Source organism: Pleurodeles waltl, chromosome 1_1 (genome assembly GCF_031143425.1).
Source record: "Pleurodeles waltl isolate 20211129_DDA chromosome 1_1, aPleWal1.hap1.20221129, whole genome shotgun sequence".
Taxonomy (NCBI): domain Eukaryota; kingdom Metazoa; phylum Chordata; class Amphibia; order Caudata; family Salamandridae; genus Pleurodeles; species Pleurodeles waltl.
This window is the reverse complement of record NC_090436.1, coordinates 217399258-217425330: the sequence shown is the minus strand read 5'-3', so window position 1 is coordinate 217425330 and position 26073 is coordinate 217399258. Positions and strand designations below refer to the sequence as shown.

The window sequence follows — 26073 nt, the reverse complement described above, 5'->3', positions numbered from 1 at the left end:
GTTCGGAGCATCAGTTGGAAGTAACGTTGGTCATTAGCCTTGTAATGGTATTTCCCTAAACTCTTCCTTCTTGAGGCCAATGGCTTTGAGAAAATACTCTTCTGTGTAGTATATTTCATCACTTGAGTGCCATTTCAAATAGCATTTTCAGAGAAAGGAAGATCCAAAACACTCTGCTTCTGGTCCAGATTGAAGCCAGTGAGCTCTTATGATGTGGTTGCAAATCACAAGACCATCTAACTATTCCAGGAAGTCTTCATAATGAGGCAAATCATCCCCAAATATTTGATGAATTCCCCAGGGGAACAAATATGCCTTTGCAACAGTATGGTTGTGCTGGAAGACTTCACAGAATTATCACACTTTGGTAGCAAACAAAACCATTCTTTTACTGTCTAAGTAATGTAGAGGGGCTAGGGCCTAGGTACGGTAAGGCTAGGATATTTACTTTTCAAGTAGCGAAAACTGACAATCTTGTTTGTGATCTGTACAAGAATAGAATCTTAATCAGGTGATCTGTATTTTTTCTCTCCAGAGAATGCAGCATTCAATGCTGCTGGAGAACAGAAAAGCTCCATGCCAACATCCGGGAGATTCAGTATGTGTGGAATTGTAGGCTATGACTAATATCTGTGGGGCAAAGTCTGAAAAAATGACTGAAGACCTGACTAGCAGAGCAGCCATTGTAATGCTAAGTTTTATTATTTCCAATGGCCTTCATGAAGGGTAATACTGTCTACAAAAGACTATCAAAGCAGTAGAATCAGGGTATGCATGGTACTTCCTATGATGAATTGGCACATTTAGAGAGGTATAAGCATCTTGTGAAAATGCTTTTAAGGTCTTTCACAATGTGTCAGAATGTATGCATAAAAAACTACTTTCAGAGAAATTTGGATTTTTCTTCTAGTTGTAGTTAATCTAAATTTGGGAGGTAAGAATACATATCCTTTGCATATAACAAGTGCATGGGTTATATGGTTTCCCTGATTTTCTGTTCTAGGTCAAAGATATCCCTTTCTAAGGTGCCTTATCTCAAACTGTTCTTTGAGGTAGTGGCATGGTAGTCCCTTTTGGAATAGAATTAGTTGAACACCGGCTAAGAGTCAGAGATTGGTGAGGCACTGGAAGAATGATTATTGCACAGTTGGCTCTTCTGTTTGGTGAATATGCTATGCAACATTTGGAGTCTGACGGTCAAGGTCAACATCTCCTGAAATTCTTGTGTTATGAGAGATGTATGGGTAGGCAAATTACCAACTTCAAAGCGCACCTCAAGTCAACCAATACTCTTTCTTTGCCATTTAATGATGCACCAGTCGCTAATTGCAAGCAGACTGATGGAATACCTACCTCACTGTGAAATCTAAAAGTACCCCAGGATTGAATGAAATTGTGAATGTCTTGAAAGCATCTCAATCTCTTTTTGGGAGTTTCTGGAGGGAGAAGAGGCACTTATGGAGGATGAACTGCATTCTTTATATTGTTCCCCTGGGTCTCTAGTTTTCAAAAATGCACAGGTTTGGTAGGTTTCCCTAGGTGCTGGCTGAGCTAGAGGCCAAAATCTACAGGTAGGCACTTGGCAAAAAACAGCTCTGTTTTCTGTCAAAAAATGGGATGTGTCCACGTTGTGTTTTGGGGCATTTCCTGTCGCGGGCGCTAGGCCTAACCATACAAGTGAAGTATCATTTTTATCGGGAGACTTGGGGGAACATAGAATAGCAAAACAAGTGTTATTGTCCATTATCTTTCGCTACATTTTTTCCTTCCAAATATAAGAGAGAGTGTAAAAAGACGTCTATTTGAGAAATGCCCTGCAATTCACATGCTAGTATGGGCACCCCGGAATTCAGAGACGTGCAAATAACCACTGCTCCTCAAAACCTTATCTTGAGCCCATTTTGGAAATGCAAAGGTTTTCTTGATACCTATTTTTCACTCTTCATATTTCAGCAAATGAATTGCTATATACCCAGTATAGAATGAAAACCAACTGCAGGGTGCAGCTCATTTATTGGCTTTGGGTACCTAGGGTTCTTGATGAACCTACAAGCCCTATATATCCCGCAACCAGAAGAGTCCAGCAGACATAACGGTATATTGCTTTAAAAAATCTGACATTGCAGGAAAAAGTTACAGAGTAAAACAAAGAAAAATGGCTGTTGTTTTCAGCTCAATTTCAATATGTTTTTATTTCAGCTGTTATTTTCTGTAGGAAAACCCTGTAGGATCTACACAAATGACCCCTTGCTGAATTAAGAATTTTGTCTACTTTTCAGAAATGTTTAGCTTTCCGGGATCCAGCATTGGTTTCACACCCATTCCTGTCACTAAATGGAAGGAGGCTGAAAGCACCAAAAATAGTAAAAATGGGGTATGTCCCAGTAAAAATGCCAAATTTGTGTTCAAAAATGGGGTTTTCTGATTCAAGTCTGCCCGTTCCTGAAAGGTAGGAAGATGGTGATTTTAGCACCAGAAACCATTTGTTGATGCCATTTTCAGGGAAAAAAACTACAAGCCTTCTTCGGCACCCCTTTTTCAAAACTTTTTGGAAAAAAGGAAATTGTCACTGTATTTTGGCTAATTTCTTGGTCTCTTCCAGGGGAAACCACAAACTCTGGGTACCATTAGAATCCCTAGGATGTTGGAAAAAAAGGACGCAAATTTGGCGTGGATAGCTTATGTGGACAAAAAGTTATGAAGGCCTAAGCACGAACTACCCCGAATAGCCAAAAAAGGGCAACCGGCCCAGCAGCTAAGGGGTTAAAGGCCAGTTTACTGCTTTATTCAAACTTCAAGGTCTTCTCACAACTTCTTGTGACTTTGTATGTACCAAAAGTTATAGGAAGTGGAGCAAAACCTTGCGAACGCAGTCTGTAGTAACAGTGCCTTGTTTTCCGGTGGATTATCCTAAACAAACTACTATAATACAAGCGAATTCAACACAATAAAAATAAAGTGTATCAACACCATTTACTTAACCATTCATCAGTAAAAGACAAAAAAATGAATTGCTCTTTTTAGTTCCAAGTTCAGGTCAACGTTTCTTGTGGAGCAGTTGATGACGGGTGATGGTCATACGGACAACTTCAGATTTCCTGAAGGATTTTACTAACCAGGGAGATTGGTTAGGTGGTGGATGGGTTAACAGTAATGATGATACATGGTAAAAAGGGTACATTAAGGAAGGTGGGGATGAGGAGCGTGCATAATAAAGTAGGAAGTAGGTCCTGGGCCTGCCCTAGTTACAGGAGAAGGGGTGGCAAAAGAGACTGTGTGCATAGTAGAGGACAGATGTAGGAAAACACCCTTTTTGACAGGGTTAGCCCCCATTTCTTTGCCTGGTTGCTGATGTGGCTTTAACTGTTAGTGCACTGTGTCCCTGCCAGATCCCTTTCACCAAAACTGCACAGTTGATTTGCACAATTTGCAAACACTTTAGGAACAACTGTGAGTCCCTAGCAAACGGTACCCCTGGTACCTAGGGCCATCTTGTTTGGAAGGAATTAGGCCACTGGTGTTAGGGTTATGTCCACTTCTCAGCTTAAGTGGTCATAAGAAGGATGTAGTCACCCTAAAGTTGCTCAGCCCATTGGCTACGGCTTGACACTCCTTGTAACGCCCCTAAATTGAGTATTTAGGTGGCACTCCTGAACCCTAGAACTCATATTTTGACAAACTAAGAAGACCTGGACTACGAAGTGTTGCACCAGCAGAAGACGCAGCAGCTGACCTGGAACCAGCACCTCCAGCCTGCCTGCTGTCCTCAAAGGATCTTGCACAAGAAGTCAACGTGTGCAGCGCTCAATAAAGACTCCAGTCTCACATGGGCAGCAGACTTGCCCTACAAGAAAAAAAACTCCAGAGGAAAGACTCTGCAGCTGCTGGACTCCAGTAACCCAAAACCAGAAGTGATCACTGCACACAATGTCCATGACCAGAGGTGAAGCCAAACGACTGTGCCAACACGAGTCGCCAGCTACCCAGAGATGAAGTCCAGTGTGGTCTCCCCATCATGGACTTTCCCAAGACTCCTGTAGCATCAACACACAGGCCCCCTCTCCCACAGGTTCGTGGAGAGAGAAAATCCGACATCTCCAGCAACCACTACACCCGGGACCCCTGACTCCAGCTGATGTGGGTCATCAGTGCCAATGACGTCCCCCGGCTCCTAAGAGCTCGGGTCCATCCTGGGTCCTCCCCTGCCGGACTCCCTGACACCCACAGGCTCAACAGACATGACCCTCTGACCGCGAGTGCCCACAGACATGAAAACCCGATGCCTAAAGACCCACCTATATATGTCGCCCCTGGGCACATGAGAAGAGGACCAAAGGTACACCTATGTCCCCGAGCACCAAAAGTCTACAACCTACCTGTTTGTTGTCCCCGACTGGCTTCCCTGTCAGTCTCTGGAGGAGGACCAAACTCCCATAGGTAACCAGTGGGCACCCAACACCTTATTGCACCTCTGCACCCGGCCTCCCAAGTGCCTGTGTGACCTGTTGGTGTGGTCCTGATCAGTGCCCAGTACTTACCTTAACCTCTTAAGTGCGGGCGTCGGCCACTGGTGCGGGTCACGACCAGTGGCCGACACCAGGAAGGGCATTAATAAATCCTCGGGTGCGTCGCACCCGAGGATTTATTTATTCCCCCCCCCCCCCCCCCGGGAGACACGGAAGCTACCGTGTCTCCCCCCGTTGCAAAGGTGTTTTCCCCATGAAAGCAGGAAGCAGCCTTGCGGCCGCTTCCTGCTTTCATGGGGAAAACGGCCTTTTACACGTTCGGGAAGGCCTCGTAAGAAAGGGGAGAGTCTCCCCTTTCTTACGAGGCCTTCCTGAAAGTGTTTCCTGGCCCCCGGTCGCAGCTGTGCTGCGATCGGGGGCCAGGAAACACTTTCAGGTTTCCTGGCTCCCCCGATCGCAGCACAGCTGCGATCGGGGGGGCCAGGAAACATTTTGAAAAGGCCTCGTAAGAAAGGTGAGACTCTCCCCTTTCTTACGAGGCCTTCTGAAACAGTTTCTGGCCCCCGATCGCAGCACAGCTGGAAACCCCACTAGACACCAGGGATTTCACTTTTGGGGGGCGGCCCCCCCGGAAAACGGGCCGCCCCCCCCGCATAATTTTTTTTATACAAAAAAAAGGTAGGTGCCCCCTTTGGGGGGCGCAATTTTTTTTTTCAAAAAAAAAAAACAAAAATGAAATGACAGGGGGTCGCCCGTGGGCAGGGTGACCCCCTGTGGGGGCAATTTTTTTTTTTTTAGATGTTGTAGGGTTTCCCTGGGGGCCATTTGGAAAGGGGCTAGGAGGTTCACTGTTCAAAAAGCCAGGTTTTGAGGCCCTTCCTGAAAAGAAGTAGGTTTTGGGTCTTGCGAATGTGGGTTGTGAGTGCGTTCCAGGTTTTGGGTGCAATGTAGGAGAAGGATCTGCCCCCGGTGGTGGTGTGTTTGATGCGGGGGACAGAGGCGAGAGAGAGGTCAGCTGAACGGACGTTTCGTGTGGGGGTGTGGAAGGTGACTCTCGTTGAGGTAGGCAGGGCCTGTGTTGTGGAGTGATTTGTGTGTGAGGATGAGGATCTTGAAGGTGATCCTTTTGTCAATGGGGAGCCAGTGGAGGGATTTGAGGTGTGGAGAGATGTGTCGGTGGAGGTCGAGGATGAGTCGTGCTGCTGAGTTCTGGATGCGTGTAGTTTGCACTTGAGTTTTAGAGTGGTGCCGGCGTAGAGGGCGTTTCTGTAATCAAGCCTGCTGCTGATGAGTGCGTGAGTGACAGTTTTTCTGGTCTCTGTGGGGATCCATTTGAATGTTTTTCAGTATACGGAGTTTGTTGAAGCATGAGGAGGTAAGAGCGTTGATTTGTTGGGTCATAGAGAGGGAGGAGTCTAGGATGATGCTGAGGTTGCGTGCGTAGTTGGCGGGGGTGGGTGCAGGGCCTAGCGTGGTGGGCCACCATGGGGGGTCCCAGGTTTTTTTGGTGAGGGCCAAAGAGGATTATTTCGGTTTTGCTTGAGTTGAGTTTCAGGTGGTTGGCTGTCATATATACATCACTTTTGTCAATATGTGTGTGGTTTCCCTGGGGGGAAAAGGGTCCGACTTGTCTAGTGGCAGTTTTAGTGCCATAAAGAAGCGCAGAAGGTTTATATGCCTACTGCAAAGAGCACATCTGTATTTTATGTAAATAGCTGAGTACATTAGTAAAGTCTATGGAGAGATGAAGGGCACTTTTGCTGGGTGGTAATGAGGGAATCCGAGGAGGAGGGAGTGGGAGCACCAATAATGATTGTTGGACTGGGCGCAGGAGGTGCTAAAGACTGTGATGAATGGTTTGTGACAAGGTGTTTTTTGAGTGTCTTGAAAGTACGTGCTGATTGAGGGAAGAAGCGCAGGTAAGGTGGCCTCTACTGTTGCACGTATTTCACACACACCATCGATTTTGTGACTGTCTACGTAGGCTAGTGTTTTAGAGCAACAGTTTAGCCAATAGCAGAGATGGCATCTTGATGGATGACTGCTGCCTGCACTCGGGTTATAGAGGACCGCTCTGACATAGGATCAGAGACTGAGACATCAGATACTGAGACAGCATCTGAGGGATAGGACAATGGCGGAGACTCTGGGAGTGATTTTTCAGTCAGAGGAGTCCCATTCGAAAACTCCTCTTCCAGTACATTATGAGGGAGGTGATGAGGACAGTCCTGCTGTCCCTTCGCAAGCTGTTCGTGCAACTGGGTAATAGTGGGTTAGGCCAACCCAGAGAGCAGGTGAATGCGGCGGCAAGCAGAGAGAGAGTGCTCTCTTGGGAGCTCACCAATTTAGTTCAGCCCCAAATTCCACCACCCAAATCATATTGTGGAGATATCAAAATTGTCTATGGCAAAACAAACTGGTTTTGTAAGGCAGGCACCTGTGTTTTTGGTCCTGGATTCGGCGGCCATATAGAGAAACACACTAAACCCAAACATTTCTGGAAACTAGACATTCGGGGGAGTCCACAGAGGTGTGACTTGTGTGGATTCCCCAAAGTTTTCTTACCCAGAATACCCTGCAAAGCTGAAATGTTGAAAAAAAACTCTATTTTTCTCGCATTTCTGTCACACAAACTACAGGAATATGCTGGGATCCACAACATTCCTACCACCCAGTGACTCCTCACCTGTCCTGATAAAAACACTACCCCACTTGAGTGCCTACACCTAGTGCCTGTGTCAGGAATGGATCACCCCAGGGTCAACAGCTGCCTCACGTAAGGACCAACATTGACCGTTGTGTGATCTATTCCTGTCGCAGGCACCAGGCCTAACCACACAAGTGAGGTATCATATTTATCGGGAGACTTGGGGGAACACTGGGTGGAAGGAAATTTGTGGCTCCTCTCAGATTCCAGAACTTTCTGTCACCGAAATGTGAGGAAAACGTGGTATTTTAGCCACATTTTGAGGTTTGCAAAGGATTCTGGGTAACAGAACCTGGTCCGAGCCCCACAAGTCACCTCATCTTGGATTCCCCTGGGTTTCTAGTTTTCAAAAATGTGCTGGTTTACTAGGTTTCCCCAGGTGCCGGCTGAGCTAGAGGCCAAAATCCACAGGTAGGCACTGTTTTCTATGAAAAAATGTGATGTGTCCACGTTCTGTTTTGGGGCATTTCCTGTCGCGGGCGCTAGGCCTACCCACACAAGTGAGGTATCATTTTTATCAGGAGACTTGGGGGAACGCCGGGTGGAAGGAAATTTGTGGCTCCTCTCAGATTCCAGAACTTTCTGTCACCGAAATGTGAGGAAAACTTGTTTTTTTAGCCACTTTTTGAGGTTTGCAAAGGATTCTGGGTAACAGAACCTGGTCCGAGCCCCGCGAGTCACCCCTCCTTGGATTGCCCTAGGTCTCTAGTTTTCAGAAATGCACAGGTTTGGTAGGTTTCCCTAGGTGCCGGCTGAGCTAGAGGCCAAAATCTACAGGTAGGCACTTCTCAAAAAACACCTCTGTTTTCTTCCAAAAATTTGGATGTGTCCACGTTGCGCTTTGGGGCGTTTCCTGTCGCGGGCGCTAGGCCTACCCACACAAGTGAGGTATCATTTTTATCGGGAGACTTGGGGGAACGCCGGGTGGAAGGAAATTTGTGGCTCCTCTCAGATTCCAGAACTTTCTGTCACCGAAATGTGATAAAAACTTGTTTTTTTAGCCACTTTTTGAGGTTTGCAAAGGATTCTGGGTAACAGAACCTGGTCCGAGCCCCGCAAGTCACCCCTCCTTGGATTCCCCTAGGTCTCTAGTTTTCAGAAATGCACAGGTTTGGTAGGTTTCCCTATGTGCCGGCTGAGCTAGAGGCCAAAATCTACAGGTAGGCACTTTGGAAAAAACAGCTGTGTTTTCTATAAAAAAAATAGGATGTGTCCATGTTGTGTTTTGGGGCATTTCCTGTCGCGGGCACTAGGCCTACCCACACAAGTGAGGTATCATTTTTATCGGGAGACTTGGGGGAACACAGAATAGCAAAACAAGTGTTATTGCCCCTTATCTTTCTCTACATTTTTTCCTTCCAAATATAAGAGAGTGTGTAAAAAAGACTTCTATTTGAGAAATGCCCTGCAATTCACATGCTAGTATGGGCACCTCGGAATTCAGCGATGTGCAAATAACCACTGCTCCTCAAAACCTTATCTTGATCCCATTTTGGAAATGCAAAGGTTTTCTTGATACCTCTTTTTCACTCTTCATATTTCAGCAAATGAATTGCTGTATACCCAGTATAGAATGAAAACCAACTGCAGGGTGCAGCTCATTTATTGGCTCTGGGTACCTAGGGTTCTTGATGAACCTACAAGCCTTTTATATCCCCGCAACCAGAAGAGTCCAGCAGACAAAACGGTATATTGCTTTCAGAAATCTGACATCGCAGGAAAAAGTTACAGAGTAAAACAAAGAAAAATGGCTGTTGTTTTCAGTTCAATTTCAATATTTTTTTATTTCAGCTGTTATTTTCTGTAGGAAAACCTTGTAGGATCTACACAAATGACCCCTTGCTGAATTCAGAATTTTGTCTAGTTTTCAGAAATGTTTAGCATTCCGGGATCCAGCATTGGTTTCACACCCATTCCTGTCACTAACTGGAAGGAGGCTGAAAGCACCAAATATAGTAGAAATGGGGTATGTCCCAGTAAAATGCCAAATTTGTGTTGAAAAATTTGGTTTTCTGATTCAAGTCTGCCCGTTCCTGAAAGGTGGGAAGATAGTGATTTCAGCACCAGAAACCCTTTGTTGATGGCATTTTCAGGGAAAAAACCACAAGCCTTCTTCGGCAGCCCTTTTTTCCCATTTTTTTGGAAAAAACTAAATTTTCACTGTATTTTGGCTATTTTATTGGTCTCCTCCAGGGGAAACCACCAACTCTGGGTACCATTAGAATCCCTACGATGTTGGAAAAAAAAGGACGCAAATTTGGCGTGGTTAGCTTATGTGGACAAAAAGTTATGAAGCCCAGAGCGCGAACTACCCCAAATAGCCAAAAAAGGGCTCAGCACTGGGGGGGGAAAGGCCCAGCAGCTAAGGGGTTAAATCCCTGAGATTGGCTTTATATGTTGTTGTTAATCCTGTGTTTTCTGCACACTGTTTTCCTCCATAGGATAGCATTGAGAGAAATCAATTGCACAGTATCTAAAACTGCAAAGTATGCTTAAAAGTCTACTTATGATTACGAAGTCCTTGGATTAGAAACATATGGAGAAAGAATTGTTATTTTTCTTAATTGGTCCCAGATTCATTGTTTGAGTGTGTGTCTCATTTATTGCCTCTGAGTACAACAGATGCGTAGCACTACCCTCTGATAAGCCTAACTGCTAGCTCACACTACCACAAATAAGAGTATTCATTAAACTACTTTTGCCTCTGCAATACCAATTGGGGATCCACTACACTCTCTGCACAGTGTACTTCATTTTTGTGCATTATATAGAGAACCAGATCCCTAAAGGAGTAGCTGCACATGTGAATGGTCAAACTACCAGGAAACTAGGGGTGCCCTAGCTCTGGGTAGCCCCCTTCCACCAGTTAGTCTTATTCTCTCGACCTTCCATACATCTTCGAGCTTTCACCATTCTCTCATTATAACACTTGGTTCCTCCTCATGCCTCTGCTTGCTTATGGATTGCTTTTATAAGTCCATCTTTGCATGAAGAAAGCCCCGTGACCTACACCTTATCCACATTTCTCCTTCAGTGCACTTTTGAGAGACTCGGTCTATGCATCAAAAAGATTTGGAAGTTTGGGTTAACAGACCTTAATACTTCACTATGAGGACAGGCTAAGACGCCACGCTCCAGTCATAGGCTGCAGAGAATAAATGCACTGTGGCCATCGATAAATAAGGCTGCTCCAAGCAAGATCCTTGCATGTCGAGTGCTTTTGCACATCTTAGTTGAAACTGGAGAGAATATATCTGACACATCAAATCAACTAAACCAACCTGGCTGAACTCTTGAATGTAATCATTTAAATCAACTTTAAAAAATGATTTTTCAGGAAATTGCCAACAGCTCCTTCATGTATCAACGATGGCTGTGCAGGTTCATGTGCACTCTGAGTGGCACTGATCCTTTTTAATTTCCTGGGCACTGCCTATATGCATTTTACATTGTAGAAGAAACCAACATTAGGACTAAAATTGAAATAAAACACGGAAAAAAAGCTCACATACCTGAACTGGATGGATTAAGCCCTGGTTTAACGTCAAAGCGATTACATTAAGAGCAAAGTGGCGGACAGCAGACTGAGTATGGAAAAATGCATCGAGGACCTGTTTAAGGTAGAGCTGCATGATAGAACTGCTCATGCCAGAGGAGATATCTCCCATTTCTTTAAGGTCTTCTTGTTTTGATAATTTCTTCCCTATAAAAGAAATCCAGATATTAATAAAATCCAGGAATTAATAACAGTCAGTAGCTTTGACAGTTAACATGGAGTCTTAGGATCTGATATTTAAAAGTGCACAATATTAAGCATGCCATAGAACAGGAAATTGTATTCCAAAACACTTTCAACATGCAATATTCACAGGTATTTTTAGACATGACCACAGCCCGAACCGCTGGACGGAATTACACCTAATTTGGCAGACAGGTAGCTTTTGAGATGCTTTTTGTTATTTGGTGTAAATATGTTCAGCAGTTTTGGAGGTGTCAAAGGAAAACAGAAATGTGTACATCTGGGTGGACCCTAAGCACTTATCTCATGGTGAGAAATGATTGACTGTCAGCACTTCAACCAGGAAGAGCTGCCAGCCATCTTGGGACCAATATTCATGATGGCACCCCACTAAACTACACTGTAGTGAATGGCAGGTTTGCAGGTCACAAAAAGGAGAACACACAAAGGATAACAATAGATTTTAGGTACAATAGAAAACATTTGCTGATGATACCAATTAATTTTAGGAATTAAGGTGATTTACCCCCGTCAAAAAGCCTTCTGCTGGGATTTCATGAACCATGTTTGAGAGAAAACTGTTTTCTCATGATTTTCCCAGAGGGTATGGAAGGTACTCCAGAAGCTAAAATAAGAGCATATTTCTGTAAATTCACACTATCTTTCTCAGCCATATGAGAATAAAGTCAGACATTCTCAGTAAATCCTGTGCTTCCTACAGGAGTAGCATGTCAGTTGATTCCCTTGTGTTCTACTGCAGCCTGAGTGTTCTAAAGAACAACTAGAGTGCCAACAGCCTTACTTATGACAAACGTGTGCTACACCTGAAGCCATCTTGTTTGAATCAAACTGGTAAAACGTAAAACATTTAATTTAGAAAGTTTAGGATGTTGGCTCTATATATACTATCTCAAAGTGAGAGATAGTGTGCACAGAGTCCAAGGGTTCCCCTTAGAGGTTGATAGTGGCAAAATTAGATAATACTAATGCTCTAATTGTAGTAGTGTGGTTGAGCAGTTAGGCGTATCAGAGGGTAGTGTTAAGCACTTGTTGTACACACACAGACAATAAATGAGAACAAACACTCAAGTGCTTAACTCCAGGCCAATATGTTTTTATATAGAAAAATATTATTTTTCAAATTTATTTTAGAACCACACGATTCAGAATTTAGGTAAGTACATACATTATAAGGTACTTCACACAGGTAAGTATAGAACTTTTAATTAAAACAGTAATGTACACAGTTTTGGCAAAAATGGCAATAAGCTATTTTAAAAGTAGACACTGCAAAAATCAACAGTTCCTGGAGGAGGTAAGTAATATTTAAGATTCTCAGGTAAGTAAAGCACTTACAAGTTCAGTCTCCGGGGCATAGGCAGCCCCCCGTTGTGGCTTCAAGTGAACCCCAAACACCCAGCACCAGCACCACAGGGCCGGTCAGGTGCAGAGGTTACAGTAGGGGCCAAATAGCATGGGTGCTTAAGGAGAACAGGAGTGCTCAGGTTCCAGTCTGCTAGCAGGTAAGTACCTGAGTCCTCGGGGAGCAGACCAGGGGGGTTTTGTAGAGCACCTGGGAGGGGAAGGAAGGTAGGTCATCTCAGGGTGTCCGTGTCGTGGGAGTCGCCTGGGGGTGCTCTCTCTGCAGTGTTGGTTCTTCTGGACACGGGCTGGGGGCATTGGGAACTCACGCTTGCGGAGTGAGACCGGAGTCCCTTTAAAGATGGTTTCTTTGTTGTTTGGTTCAGAGCCGCTGTCCACTGGAGTTTCATGGTCCTTTGGGTGCAGGTCAGTCCTCAGAGGTCGCTGGTCCCGCTGGATGCATCACTGTGCAGTTTCTTTGAGTCTGGAGACAGGCCGGTAGGGCTAGGGCCAAGTCAGTTGTTGTCTCTGTCGTGTCTGCTGGGCTTTCAGGTCAGCAGTCCTTGTTCTAAGTCATCAGGAATCTGATTTCCTGGGTTAAGGGTCACCCCTAAATAGTCAATTTGTGTCCATAATGGCTACACGGAATACTGGGAAGTTTGGTATCAAACTTCTCAGCACAATAAACCCACATTGATGCCAGTGTGGGAGATACTGAGAAATGCACAAGGGGGGCATCTTAGAGATGCCCCCTGTATGTTAGCTCAACTGCTAGTGCAAGGCTGACCGGTCTGTGCCAGCCTGCCACTTCCAGACAAGTTTCTGACCACATGGGGTGAGTGCCTTTGTGCACTCTGGTCAGAAACAAAGCCCGTCTTGGGTGGAGGTGCTACACACCTCCCCCTACAGGAACTAACACCTGGCAGTGAGCGTCAAAGGCTCAGGCTTGTGTTACAATTCCCCAGGGCATTCCAGTTAGTAGAGATGCCGCCCCCGATCCCACCCCCCTGGGCGAGCCTCACTTTTTGGCAGCAAGTCCGGAGGGATAATGAGAAAAACAAGGAGGAGTCACCCCCTCAGCCAGGTTCACCCCTAAGGTGACCAGGGCTGAAGTGACCCCCTCCTCAACAAATCCTCCATCTTGATTTGGAGGATTAGGATCAATAGGGATAGGGATGTGCTCCCCTCCCCAGAGGGAGTGGGCACAAAGAGGGTGTGTAGCCACCCTCAGAGACAGTAGCAATTGGCTACAGCCCTCTAACCCTAACACCCCTAAATTTAGTATTTAGGGGCGACCCTGAACCCAGCTCTTCAGATTCCTGACGACCTCGCAAGAAGGACTGCTGAGTTGAAAACCCCACAGAGAAGAAAAGGAAATGACAGCTGACTTGGCCCCAGCCCTACCGACCTGTCTCCTGATTTAAAGACACTGCAACCGAGAAGCAACGAGTTCTGCAGGACAAGCAACCCCTGAAAAGCCTCCAGGGGACTGCCTGCCTCACAGAGTACCAAGAACTCCAGTGGGCAGCTGCTCTGCCCAACAAGAAGATATCCATCTTCAAAGGGACTCCCACCTCACTTCAGAAGCGTGAGTCCCCAACACTCTGCACCTGACGCCCCCAGCCCGTGTCCAGAGAAACCAACTATCCAGAGAGGACCCTCAGGCAACTCCAATGACGTGTCCACCCTGAGCTGACCTCCCTGCACCCCCACGATAATGCCTGCAGAGGGAATCCCGAGGACCCCCTGACCGCGACACAGATATCCGATGCCTGGAAGAAGCACTGCACCCGCAGCCCAAAGGCCCGTGAGACACCGACCACCGGTGCAGCAACGACCAGCAGGTCGTACTCCTCCGTTACTCCTTCAACCCCCCCACACCCCCCGGTCTGCCCTCCGAGAATGCGGGTACATACCTGCCAGCAGACTGGAACCGGAGTACCCCCTATCTCCATAGGTGCCCACGTTATTTTGGCTCCTGTTTGACCTCTGCACCTGACCGGCCCTGTGTTGCTGGGTGTTTGGTGTTGCCTTGAACCAAGGGTGGACTACCTATACCCTGGAGATTGAACCCGTAAATGTGGTACTTAGCTCCCCCAGTAACTGAAAATTGCAGTGTCCACTTTTAAAATAGCTTTTTGCCATTTTAATGGCAACTGTGTACAATATTGAATCTATTCAAAGTCTCAACTAGTACTATGCAAAGTACCTTTCATTTAATGTACTTACCTGCTAAATGAATCTCGTGGTTCTAAAAATAAATTAACAAAAGAATATTTTTCTATATAAAAACCTATTGGCCTGCTCATTTATTGCTTGTGTGTGTACAACAAATGCTTAACACTACCCTCTGATAAGCCCAACTGCTCAACCACACTATCACAATTAGAGCATTAGTATTATCAATTATTGCCTCTGCCAAGCCCCTTGGGGAACCCCTGGACTCTGTGCACACTATATCTTATTTTGATATAGTATTTACAGAGCCAGCTTCCTACACCAACTTTGATTGAAAGTGTGCTGGGATCCTGCTAACCAGGCCCCAGCACTAGTGTTCTTTCTCATAATCTGTACCTTTGTTTTCACAATTGACACACCCATGACACACAGTTAAGTCCCTTGTAAAAGGTGCCCATGGTACCAAGGGTCCTGTGGCCAGGGAAGGTCCCCATGGGCTGCAGCATGTGTTATGCCACCCTAGGGGACCCCTCACCCAGCACATGCACACTGCCTTTGAAGCTGGTGTGTGCTGGTGGGGAGAAAAAGGCAAAGTCGACATGGCACCCATCTCGGGGTGCCATGCCCATAATTAACTGCCGATGTCATAGGTAAATCACCCCTCTAGCAGGCCTTACAGCCCTAAGGCAGGGTGCACTATACCACAGTTGAGGGCATAGCTGCATGAGCATTATGCCCCTACAGTGTCCAAGTTCATTTTTAGACACTGTAAGATAAGTGTAGACATATTGAGTATATGGTCTGGGAGTTTGTCATTACGAACTCCACAGCTCCCTAATGGCTTCACTGAGTACTGGGAAGTTTGGTATCACAATTCTCAGCATATTAAACCCACACTGATGCCAGAGTGGGATGTATTGAAAAATGCACCCTGGGGGCATCTTAGGGGTGCCCCCTGTATGTTAGCCAAACTGCTACTGCAGGACTGACCAGTCTGTGCCAGCCGCCACTTTCAGACAAGGTTCTGATCACATGGGGTAAGAGCCTTTGTGCTCTCTGTGGCCATAAAGAAAGAATGTTCTGGGTGGTGCTTCACACCTCCCCCCTGAAGGAACTTTAACACCTGGCGGTAAGCCTCAAAGGCTCAAGCCTCGGGTTACAGTGCCCCAGGGCACTCAGGCTAGTGGAGTTGCCCGCCACCCCCTGGACAAAGCCCCACTTTTGGCAGCAAGTCCAGTGGGAAAATTAGGGAAAACAGTGAGGAGTGGCCACCCCAGGTAGGACCACCCCTAAGGTGACCAGAGTTGAGGTGACCCCCTCCCTGCAGAATCCTCCATCTTGGTTTGGAGGACAGGGACCAATAGGGTTAGGTTTGTGTCCCCCTCCCCAAAGGGAGTGGACACAAGAAGGGTGTAGCCACCCTCAGGGATAGTAGCCATTGGCTACTGCCCTCTGACCCCCTTAACTTCCCCTAAATCCAGGATTTAAGGGTTCTCCTGAACCCAAGTCGTCAAGATTCCTGGCGACCTGACAAGAAAGGACTGCTAAGCTGAAGCCCCAGCAGAGAAGAAGTAAGAGAAAAACTGACTTGGCCCCAGCCCTATTGGCCTGCTTCAAACCTGCACAAGAACAGCGACGCATCCTGTGGGACCAGCGACCTCTGCCAAGCTCCAGAGGACTGCCCTGCATCCCAAAAGGCCAAGAACTCCAGAGGACAGCGGCCCTGTCCAAAAAGACTATACCAAAGGACTCCAGAACCTCCCCAGATCCACGAGAGCTGACCACTCTGCACCCAATGCCCCCGGCCCGTGTCCAGGTAGCCCAGCCGGCTAGAGAGGACCCCCAGGCGATTCCGAGCAAGTGCCCACCCTGGGTGGACATCTCCTATCCCTCACGACGATGCCTGCAGGTTGAATCCAGAGGACCCCCGACCGCAAAAGCTCTGGATGAAGATATCCGATGCCTAAAGATACACTGCACCTGCAGCCCCCAGGTCTTGGAGAACACAACCACCGGTGCAGCAACGTTCAGCAGGCGGCCCTTCTACTTGTCCAGCTTGTGGTTTTCCTGAATCGACCCCCTGAATCCAGCCTGCAGCACCCAAGTGACCCCCGGGGTACCCTCACATGAAAGCATTGGGAGCCCGATGCTCTGTTTGCACCCTGCACCTGGCTGCCCCTGTCCCGCTGAGGCTGTGTGTTTGGTGCCTACTTGTGGCCCTCCCCCGTGCTCCTCTAAACACCCTAGGTCTGCCCTCTGAAGATGCAGATACTTACCTGCCAGCAGATCTGAAACCGAGTGACCCTAGCCTCAATGGGAGCCCATGTTAAATTTGCCTCAACTTTGACCTCTGCACCCGGCCGGCCCCGTGTTGCTGGTGGTGGGTGCTTGGGGTTAACTTGAAACCCAACCTGTGGACTTCCTAATCCCCGGAGACAAACTGTAACTCAAATACTTACCTGTAAATAGTACTAACTTTTCTTTATCCTCAGGAACTGTTTCTGAAAATTGTAGTGTCAACTTTTAAAACAGATAATTGCCAATATTTCAAAACTGTATAATTTATCGATTTCAAACAAACTATTATTACTGATATATGTGTGAAATACAAATCTATTGAAGTATTCACCTCAATTTGAACCTTGTGGTTCTAGAAATAAATTGACAAAATATATTTTTCTAAATGAAAACATTTGATTTGGTGTTATGTCAGTGAGTGTGTGCTTCTTCTATTGTGTGTGTACAACAAATGCTTTGCACCACTGTAAGGAAATGGCTCCCTGTTGCAGTTATCCCCCACTTTTTGCCTGATACTGATGCTGACTTGACTGAGAAGTGTGCTGGGACCCTGCTAACCAGGTCCCAGCATCAGTGTTCTTGCACCTAAAATGTACCATTGTTTCCACAATTGGCACACACCTGGCACACAGATAAGTCCCTTGTAAAAGGTACCAGTGGTACCAAGGGCCCTGTGACCAGGGAAGGTCCCTAAGGGCTGCAGCATAGGTTGTGCCACCCCAAGGGACCCCTCACCTAACACATGCACACTGCCATTGCAGATTGTGTGTGTTGGTGGGGAGAAAAAGGCAAAGTCGACATGGCATCCCCCTCAGGATGTCATGCACACAAAATACTGCCTGTGGCATAGGTAAGTCACCCCTCTAGCAGGCCTTACAGCCCTAAGGCAGGGTGCACTATACCACAGGTGAGGGAATAGCTGCATGAGCAATATGCCCCTACAGTGTCTAAGTCTATTCTTAGACACTAAGTACAGTTGTGGCCATATTAAGTATATGGTCTGGGAGTTTGTCAAAAACGAACTCCACAGCTCCATAATGGCTACACTGAATACTGGGAAGTTTGGTATCAAACTTCTCAGAATAATATACCTACACTGATGCCAGTGTTGGATTTATTAAAAAATGCACACAGAGGGCATCTTAGAGATGCCCCCTGAATTTTACCCAATTGTTCAGTGCAGGACTGACTGGTCTGTGCCAGCTTGCTGCTGAGAGACGAGTTTCTGACCCCATGTGGTGAGGGCCTTTGTGCTCTATGAGGACAGAAACAAAAGCCTGCTCTGGGTGGAGGTGCTTCACACCGCCCCCTGCAGGAACTGTAACACCTAGCAGTGAGCCTCAAAGGCTTAGGCTTCGTGTTACAATGCACCAGGGCACTCCAGCTAGTGGAGATGCCCGCTCCCTGGACACAGCCCCCACTTTTGGCGGGCAAGTCCAGGGGAGATAATGAGAAAAACAAGGCGGAGTCACCCACCAGTCAGGACAGCCCCTAAGGTGTCTTGAGCTGAGGTGACCCCTGCCTTTAGAAATCCTCCATCTTGATTTTGGAGGATTTCCCCAATAGGAATAGGGATGTGTCCCCCTCCCCTCAGGGAGTAGGCACAAAGAGGGTGTAGCCACCCTCCAGGACAGTAGCCATTGGCTACTGCCCTCCCAGACCTAAACACACCCCTAAATTCAGTATTTAAGGGCACCCCAGAACCTAGGAAACTAGATTCCTGCAACCTGAAGAAACAAGAAGGACTGCTGACCTACAAGCCTGCAGAGAAGGAGGAAGACGACCACTGCTTTGGCCCCAGCCCTACAGGCCTGTCTCCAACTTCGAAAACCTGCAACCAGCGATGCATCCGACAGGGACCAGGGGCCAGCGACCTCTGAAGCCTCAGAGGACAGCCCTGGACTAAAGGACCAAGAAACCCCAGTGAACAGCAGCCCTATTCAAAAGCAGCTACTTCTTTGCAACAAAGAAGCAACTTCCAAAGACTGCACGTTTCCCGACGGAAGCACGAGGCTCTCACTCTGCACCCGACACCTATGGCTCGAGATTCAGAGAACCAACATCTCAGGGAGGACTCCCCAGCAACTGCGAGCCCGTGAGTAACCAGAGACGACCCCCCTGAGCCACCACAGCGACGCCTGCAGAGAGAATCCAGAGGCTCCCCCTGACCGCGACTGCCTGTAACAAGGGACCAGACACTGCACCCGCAGCCCCCAGGACCTGAAGGAACTGAAATCCAGCGCAGGAGTGGCCCCTAGGCGACCCTCTGTCTTGCCCAGGTAGTGGCAGTCCCGAGAAGCCCTCCCTGTGCCTGCACCGCTAGAGTGACCCTCGGGTCCCTCCATTGTTTCCTACCTGAAAGCCGACGCCTGCTTTGCACAATGCACCTGGCCATCCGCGTGCCGCTGAGGGTGTGTTTTGTGTGCCTACTTGTGTCTACAAAACTAGCAGAGGTACCCCACAAACTCCAGATCCTTTTTCTCACTGGCTTTGGAGGGGCAGCCTCTCCAAGCCACTGGCTTTGCTTCGAAGGGTACATTTGGTGCCCTCTGTGCATACACAAGTCCACACTGGTTCAGGGACCCCGCAGTCCCTGCTCTGGTGTGATGCTGGACAATGAAAAGGGGCGTGACCACTCCCCTGTCCATCACAACACCAGGGGAGGTGCCCAGAGCTCCTCTAGAGGGTCCCTGAGTTCTGCCACTTGTTTCCAAGGTTGGCAGGGAGGTCTGGGAGCATCTGAGTGGCTAGGCTATGCAGGTGACGTCAGAGCCCCCTCCTGATAGGTGCTTACCTGGTTAGGTGACCAGTCCCCCTTTCAGGGCTATTTAGGGTCTTCCTCTGGAGTGGGTCATCAGATTCGGCCTGCAATATTCCATCAGGACTCCTCTGCAACCTCCACTTCAACTTCTGGCTACGGACACCACAACTGGATCCCCGAGGGACTGACAAAGCTGCAGATCCACGAGGAAGACTGTTCTGCAACATTGTTTCCAGGACCCTTGCCAGCTCTGCAACAGTTTGCCTTCCCCAGCTATGCATCCTCAGAAGACAGTAACTCTTCAGCCTGTACAGGAAGGAAGACACAATCTTCCCTTGGAGCGAAGGAGTCACTCCCTTGCACCCGCAGGCACCTACAGCAACGACGACCGGCTGCGTGGAACCCCTCTCCTGCTGAGCTGCATGGATCCTGCATCACTGTGGTGGTCTGGAGTGGTCCCCTTGGTCCTCTCTACCAGCTGTCCAACTTGGGTGGAGGTAAGCTTTTGCCTTCCCACGCTGGACCGTACCCTCGTTCACCGTGTCTCTTGCAGCTGCCAAGGCTTGTTTGCATCTCCTCCAAGGGATCTTCAGGCAGCGTGCAGCTCCAGCTTCCAGCACTCCTTCCTGCGAAGCACAGCCCTCTGCGTAGTTCTCCTGTGGCGCGGGGTCTCCTTTTGTAGTGCTGTGTGGGCCCCTTCCTGCACCTTCTGTGGGCTCTCGATCGCTGAGGGCCCCTTGTGACTCCCCCTCCGGAATAAAGTGCTCCTGCACCTTGCTGGTCCCAGGCAGCTCCACTTTCCTCCAACCGCGAAGGTTGCCTTTGCCAAGGCTTGTTGGAGCAATCTGGACATGCAACTAAGTCTGCAATCTTCTACCTGGCGTGGGACATCACCCGCATCCTCCAAGAACCAGACTTCATCCTCAGGGGTGCAGTGCTGACCATGCTTAGTTCACCGGTAAGCAGCTCCTGCATTTTCAGTGTTGTGGGTAGGGGCTCCTGCTCCCAATGGGTTTTGCATTTCTTCTCTTTTCTTCTTTAGGGAAAATCCACTGGTTTACTACTTCCTTCCTGGTCACTGGGGAGTGTTGTGGTATTTACCCCTGTGGTTTCCTGGGACCGTTAGCTCCCCCTCTACACATTCCACTTACCTAGATGGGAGTCCCATATTTGCATTCAATTTTTTCAGCATATGGTTTGGGCTCCCCCGAGGGTCACTATTCACCATTGTGATTTACATTGTTTTACACTGTTTTCTAACAGTTTTCTATGCCTATCTCTAAATGCTAGTGTATATATGGAAAATGTCACTTACCTAGTGTACATCTGTTTGTGGCATGTAGTGCTGCAGACTCACATGCTGTGCACATATCGCCATCTAGTGTTGGGAAGGACATTTTCTGTTTGATGGCATGTGTAGCTGCAGATAAACATGCTGTGCTTAGACTGAAAAGCAGTCCCTCTCCCCAATCAGCGGTGGCTAGCCTGAAGAAGTTAAAGTCATTTGAAATAGTGTTTTAAGTAGTGCATGACCAACATTTGCTTGTTGTCAAGTTAACACATCCACACAGTAGTGTTTAGCAAATGTGTGTGGTGTGGCTGCTTTGCATGTGTCTGCCATTGGTATATTTCCTAAGAATGACACTGAAGCTCCTTTCTTTCTAGTACAATGTGCTTTAGTAGTTACTGATAGCTGCCTTTTAGCTTTAAGATAGAAAGTTTGAATACACTTTACTATCTATCTTGCCAATCCTTGTTTGGAAATAGGATTACCCTTATGAGGCTGTTGGAAAGCCACAATAAGTTGTTTAGATTTTCTAAAGTCTTTCGTTCTGTCTATATAATACACGAGAGCTCTTTTGAGATCAAGAGTGTGGAGAGCTCTTTCAGCAACTGAACTCACTGTTTGCCGCGCCTTCGAGGGTCGATCACCGTCGGATTAATCCGAGTCAGTTTCTTGGATGGAGATTCTCTCTTCCTCCTCGATGTCGAGATGTTGTTTCGGCTTCGACGCCATTTGTAGTCGTCTTGCGCATCGATCCCTTAAGGTCTCCTTGGATCCCTTAAGGTCTTCTTGGTCTTCTGCAAACTTCACAAGTATCCTCTCTGTGTTCGGGCGACAAACACAGGTTACAGACCCGGCGCTGGTCTGTATAAGGATACTTGGCGTGACACTTAGGACAGAAACAGAAGGGGGTCCGGTCCATTAGTCTTGGGCGACGGGTGTGGTTGGGCGGACCAGGCCATGATGAAGAGCGGAAGCCCCGAAGGGCCGCCGAAGCGGTCTTGATGTTGGTGCCGACACGCTAAAACTAAACCGGTACCGAACGAGAACGATACCGACAAATTTTAGATTCTTTTCTTACTTTCCCGATTCGAAATACGGAGCGAAGAGGAACACATCTGAACCCGATGGCGGAAAGAAAACAATCTAAGATGGAGTCGACGCCCATGCGCAATGGAGCCGAAAGGGAGGAGTCACTCGGTCCGTGACTCGCAAAGACTTCTTTGAAGAAAAACAACTTGTAACACTTCAAGCCCAACACTAGATGGAAGGAACAGTGCACAGCATGTGTATCTGCAGCTTCACATGCCATCAAACACACACACACACAAACACACATATATATATACACACACACACACATATGTACAAGTGAATGTTGAACTTAAATGGCTACCTGCTCCCGGGGAGGTGGGAGGGTGCATGTGAATCTGCAGCGGAACATGCCACGAACAGATGTACACTGGGTAAGTGACATTTTCTGTTCGATGGCATGTGTAGCTGCAGATCCACATGCTATGCATAGACTACAAAGCAGTTTTACCTCCCATAAGCGGTGGTCAGCCTGTAGGAGTTGAAGTTGTTCGAAATAGTGTTCTTAGTACAGCTTGTCCTACTGTGGCCTGCTGTGTTGCTAACACGTCTACACAGTAATGCTTGGTAAATGTATGTGGTGTTGACCAATGGCTGCTTTACAATCTCAGCCATTGGTATGTTACCTAAGAAAGCCATTGTAGCCCCTTTTTTCCGTGTGGAATGTGCATTAGGTGTGACTAATAGCTGTCTTTTAGCTTTTAGGTAACATGTTTAGATACATTTTACTATCCATCAAGCTAACCCTTGTTTTGAAATAGGGTTACCAGTATGTGGTTTTTGGAACGCTACAAATAACTGTTTGGTTTTTCTAAAGGCTTTTGTTCTGTCAATGTAATACATTAAGGCTCTTTTAAGATCTAATGTATGCAGGGCTCTTTCTGCTACAGAGTCTGGCTGTGGGAAGAAGACTGGTAGCTCCACTGTTTGATTAATACGAAACTGTGCTGTAACTTTTGGGAGAAATTTTGGGTTTGTCCGAAATACAATTTTATGTTTACCTACTTGTATGAACGGTTCTTGAATTGTGAAAGCTTGGATTTCACTAACTCTTCTTAATGAAGTAATTGCGACTAGGAAGGCAACTTTTCATGTTAAATATTGAATCTGGCATGAATGCATAGGTTCAAATGGTGGCCCCATAAGTCGTGCGAGCACTATGTTTAGATTCCACAATGGTATTGGAGGTGTTCCAGTTGGAATAATGCCTTTTAATCCTTCCATGAAGGCTTTGATAACAGGGACTCTAAATAAAGAACTCTGGTGTATATTTTGCACGTACGCAGAGATTGCAGTGAGATGTATTTTAATGGATGAAAAGGGTAAATTTGCCTTTTGCAAATGAAGCAAATAACCTACAATGTCTTGAATTGATGCTGAAAAAGGGGTGATTTGTTTAGATTGACAGTAATACACAAATCCTTCCCATTTGTTTGCATAACACTGCCTGGTAGTGGGTTTCCTTGCTTGTTTAATGACCTCCATACACTCAGTTGGTAGTTGTAGATATCCAAACTCTATGATTTCAGGAGCCAAATCGCTAGATTGAGTATTTTGGGATCTGGATGCCTGCCCATCTGTCTGTTTTGTGTTAACAGATCTGGTCTGTTCGGGAGTTTGATATGTGGTACTACTGACAGATCTAATAGTGTTGTGTACCAGGGTTGACGTGCCCACGTTGGTGAAATAAGTATAAGTTTGAGTTTGTTTTGACGCAGTTTGTTGACTAGAAATGGAGTGAGCGGGTGAGGAGGAAAAGCGTAAGCAAATATCCCTGACCAATTCACACACAGAGCATTGCCCTTGGATAGAGGACGTGGGTACCTGGATGCGAAGTTTTGGCATTTTGCGTTTTCGCTGGTGGCGAATAGATCTATGTCTGGTGTTCCTCAGTGGTGAAATTATGGATGAAGCACTTGGGGATGAATCTCCCAATCGTGTGTTTGTTGATGATCTCAACTGAGAACATCTGCCAGCTGGTTGTGTATCCCTGGAATGTATTGTGCTACCAGGTGAATGTTGTTGTGGATTGCCCATTGCCAAATCTTTTGTGCTAGGAGGGAGAGTTGGAGTGAATGGGTCCCTCCTTGTTTGTTTAGGTAGAACATTGTCGTCATGTTGTCTGTTTTGATAAGGATGTTCTTGTGAGTGAGAAGAGGCTGAAAAGCTTTTGAGTGCTAGGAATACTGCTAGCAATTCTAGGCGATTTATGTGAAAATGTTTGTGTTTGGAGTCCCATTGCCCTTGAATGTTGTGATTGTTGAGGTGTGCCCCCCAGCCAATCATTGATGCATCTGTTCTAAGTGTGGTCTGAGGCACAGGGTCTTGAAAAAGACGCCCTTTGTTTAGGTTTCTGGAATACCACCACTGAATTGATATGCGTGTTTGGCGGTGTATCAACACTAGAACGTGAAGTTGACCCTGTGCCTGTGATCATTGCTGTGCAAGACACTGTTGCAAAGGCTGCATGTTTAGTCTTGCATGTGGGACAATGGCTATACAGGATGCCATCATGCCCAACAGTTTCATGACGAATTTGACAGTGTGCTGTTGGTTTTGCTGTATTTGTATTACTACATTGCGAAAAGCTTGTATTCTTTGTGGACTTGGGCTTGCGAATGCTGTTTGTGTATTTAGTGTGGCTCCTAAATACAGTTGAATTTGTGCAGGTTGTAGGTGCGATTTTTGGTTGTTTATGGAGAACCCTCTGGTATGTAGGGTTTGTATTACATAATGGGTATGTTGTTGACACTGTGTATGACTGTTAGACTTTATTAGCCAATCGTCGAGATATGGGAAGACATGAATGTGTTGTCTTATTAGGTAGGCTGCTGCTACTACTGCCAGCCATTTTGTGAATACTCTGGGAGCTGTTATTCCGAAGGGTAACACTTTGAACTGATAATATTTTCCCTGAATCACAAACCTGTGCGCTGGATGGATGGGTATGTGGAAATACGCTTCCTTGAGGTCTAATGTTGTCATGAAATCTTGCTGCTGTAGCAGCGGGACCACATACTGTAGTGTTACCATATGAAAGTGTTCTGACAGGATGTAAAGATTGAGGGTTCTGAGATCTAATATTGGCCTTAAGGTTCAGTCTTCTTCGGGGATGAGGAAATACAGTGAGTAAACTCCTGTTCGGTCTTGTGGCACAAGCTCTATTGCTTGTTTGAGTAATAGAGATTTTACTTCTTCTTGCAACATGGTGATATGTTGGGTGGAGAGATTGTGTGGTTTTGGGGGAATATTTGGGGGAATTTGTGCCAATTCTATGCAATAGCCATTGCGGATAATGGATAATACCCAGTTGTCTGTTGTAATGGGTAGCCAATTGGTGTGGAACCTTTGCAGTCTTCCCCCCAAAGGTGAGGTGTGAGTTGGGAAGAGATGGATTAAGTCACTGCTTTGGCTGTTGAGAGGCTTGCTTGGTGGATTGACATTTCCCCCTGCCTCTGGGGCACTGGCCTCTGTAATTACCTTTAAACCCACCTCTTTGACATTGATGTTGGTAGGTCGACTTTGTTTGTGAGGTGGACGCCTCAGGTGTTGGCCTTTGGCGAGATGTTGTATTATATCCTCCATCTCATCCCAGTGGGCCCTATCATACCTAGCCCACAGCGCTTGGGAGTTGGCTATCCTCCACTGGTTGGCTGCCTGTGATGCCACCCTTTTACCCACAGCATCAAATTTTCTTCTTTCTTTGTCTGGTGGGGGTGCATTCCCAGATGACTGCGAGTTGCTCTTTTCCTGGCCGCGCTTAAGACTACAGAGTCAGGAGGCAATTGCTGTGTAATAAAGGCAGGATCAGAGGGAGGCGGCTTATACTTTTTCTCCACTCTAGGAGTAATAATCCTAGCCTTCACTGGCTCTTGAAATATTTGGTGTGGTAAGGAAATGCCTCCTTGGCATGGTTACCCACTAATTCTTTTGCCTTTGCTGATGTTAAGTTATGATTTGAAAGTGTGCTGGGATCCTGCTAACCAGGCCCCAGCACCAATGTTATTTCCCTAAACTGTACCTTTGTCTATACAATTGGCACAGCCCTGGCACTCAGGTAAGTCCCTTGTAACTGGTACCCCAGGTACCAAGGGCCCTGATGCCAGGGAAGGTCTCGAAGGGCTGCAGCATGTCTTGTGCCACCCTGGGGACCCCTCACTCAGCACATGCACATTGCCTTACAGC

At 46.9% G+C, this 26073-nt stretch overlaps 1 protein-coding gene across 17 annotated transcripts in view; it reads right to left on the bottom strand.

The window, feature by feature from the left end:
- NIPBL (NIPBL cohesin loading factor) overlaps window positions 1-26073 on the bottom strand; it is a 1341000-nt gene that overhangs the window by 137824 nt on the left and 1177103 nt on the right. For all 17 annotated transcript variants that reach the window (XM_069221119.1, XM_069221174.1, XM_069221201.1 and 14 more), the window contains one exon: window positions 10686-10876. In XM_069221119.1, the coding sequence (XP_069077220.1) occupies window positions 10686-10876 (191 nt within the window). The remainder of the gene's footprint in view (window positions 1-10685; window positions 10877-26073) is intronic.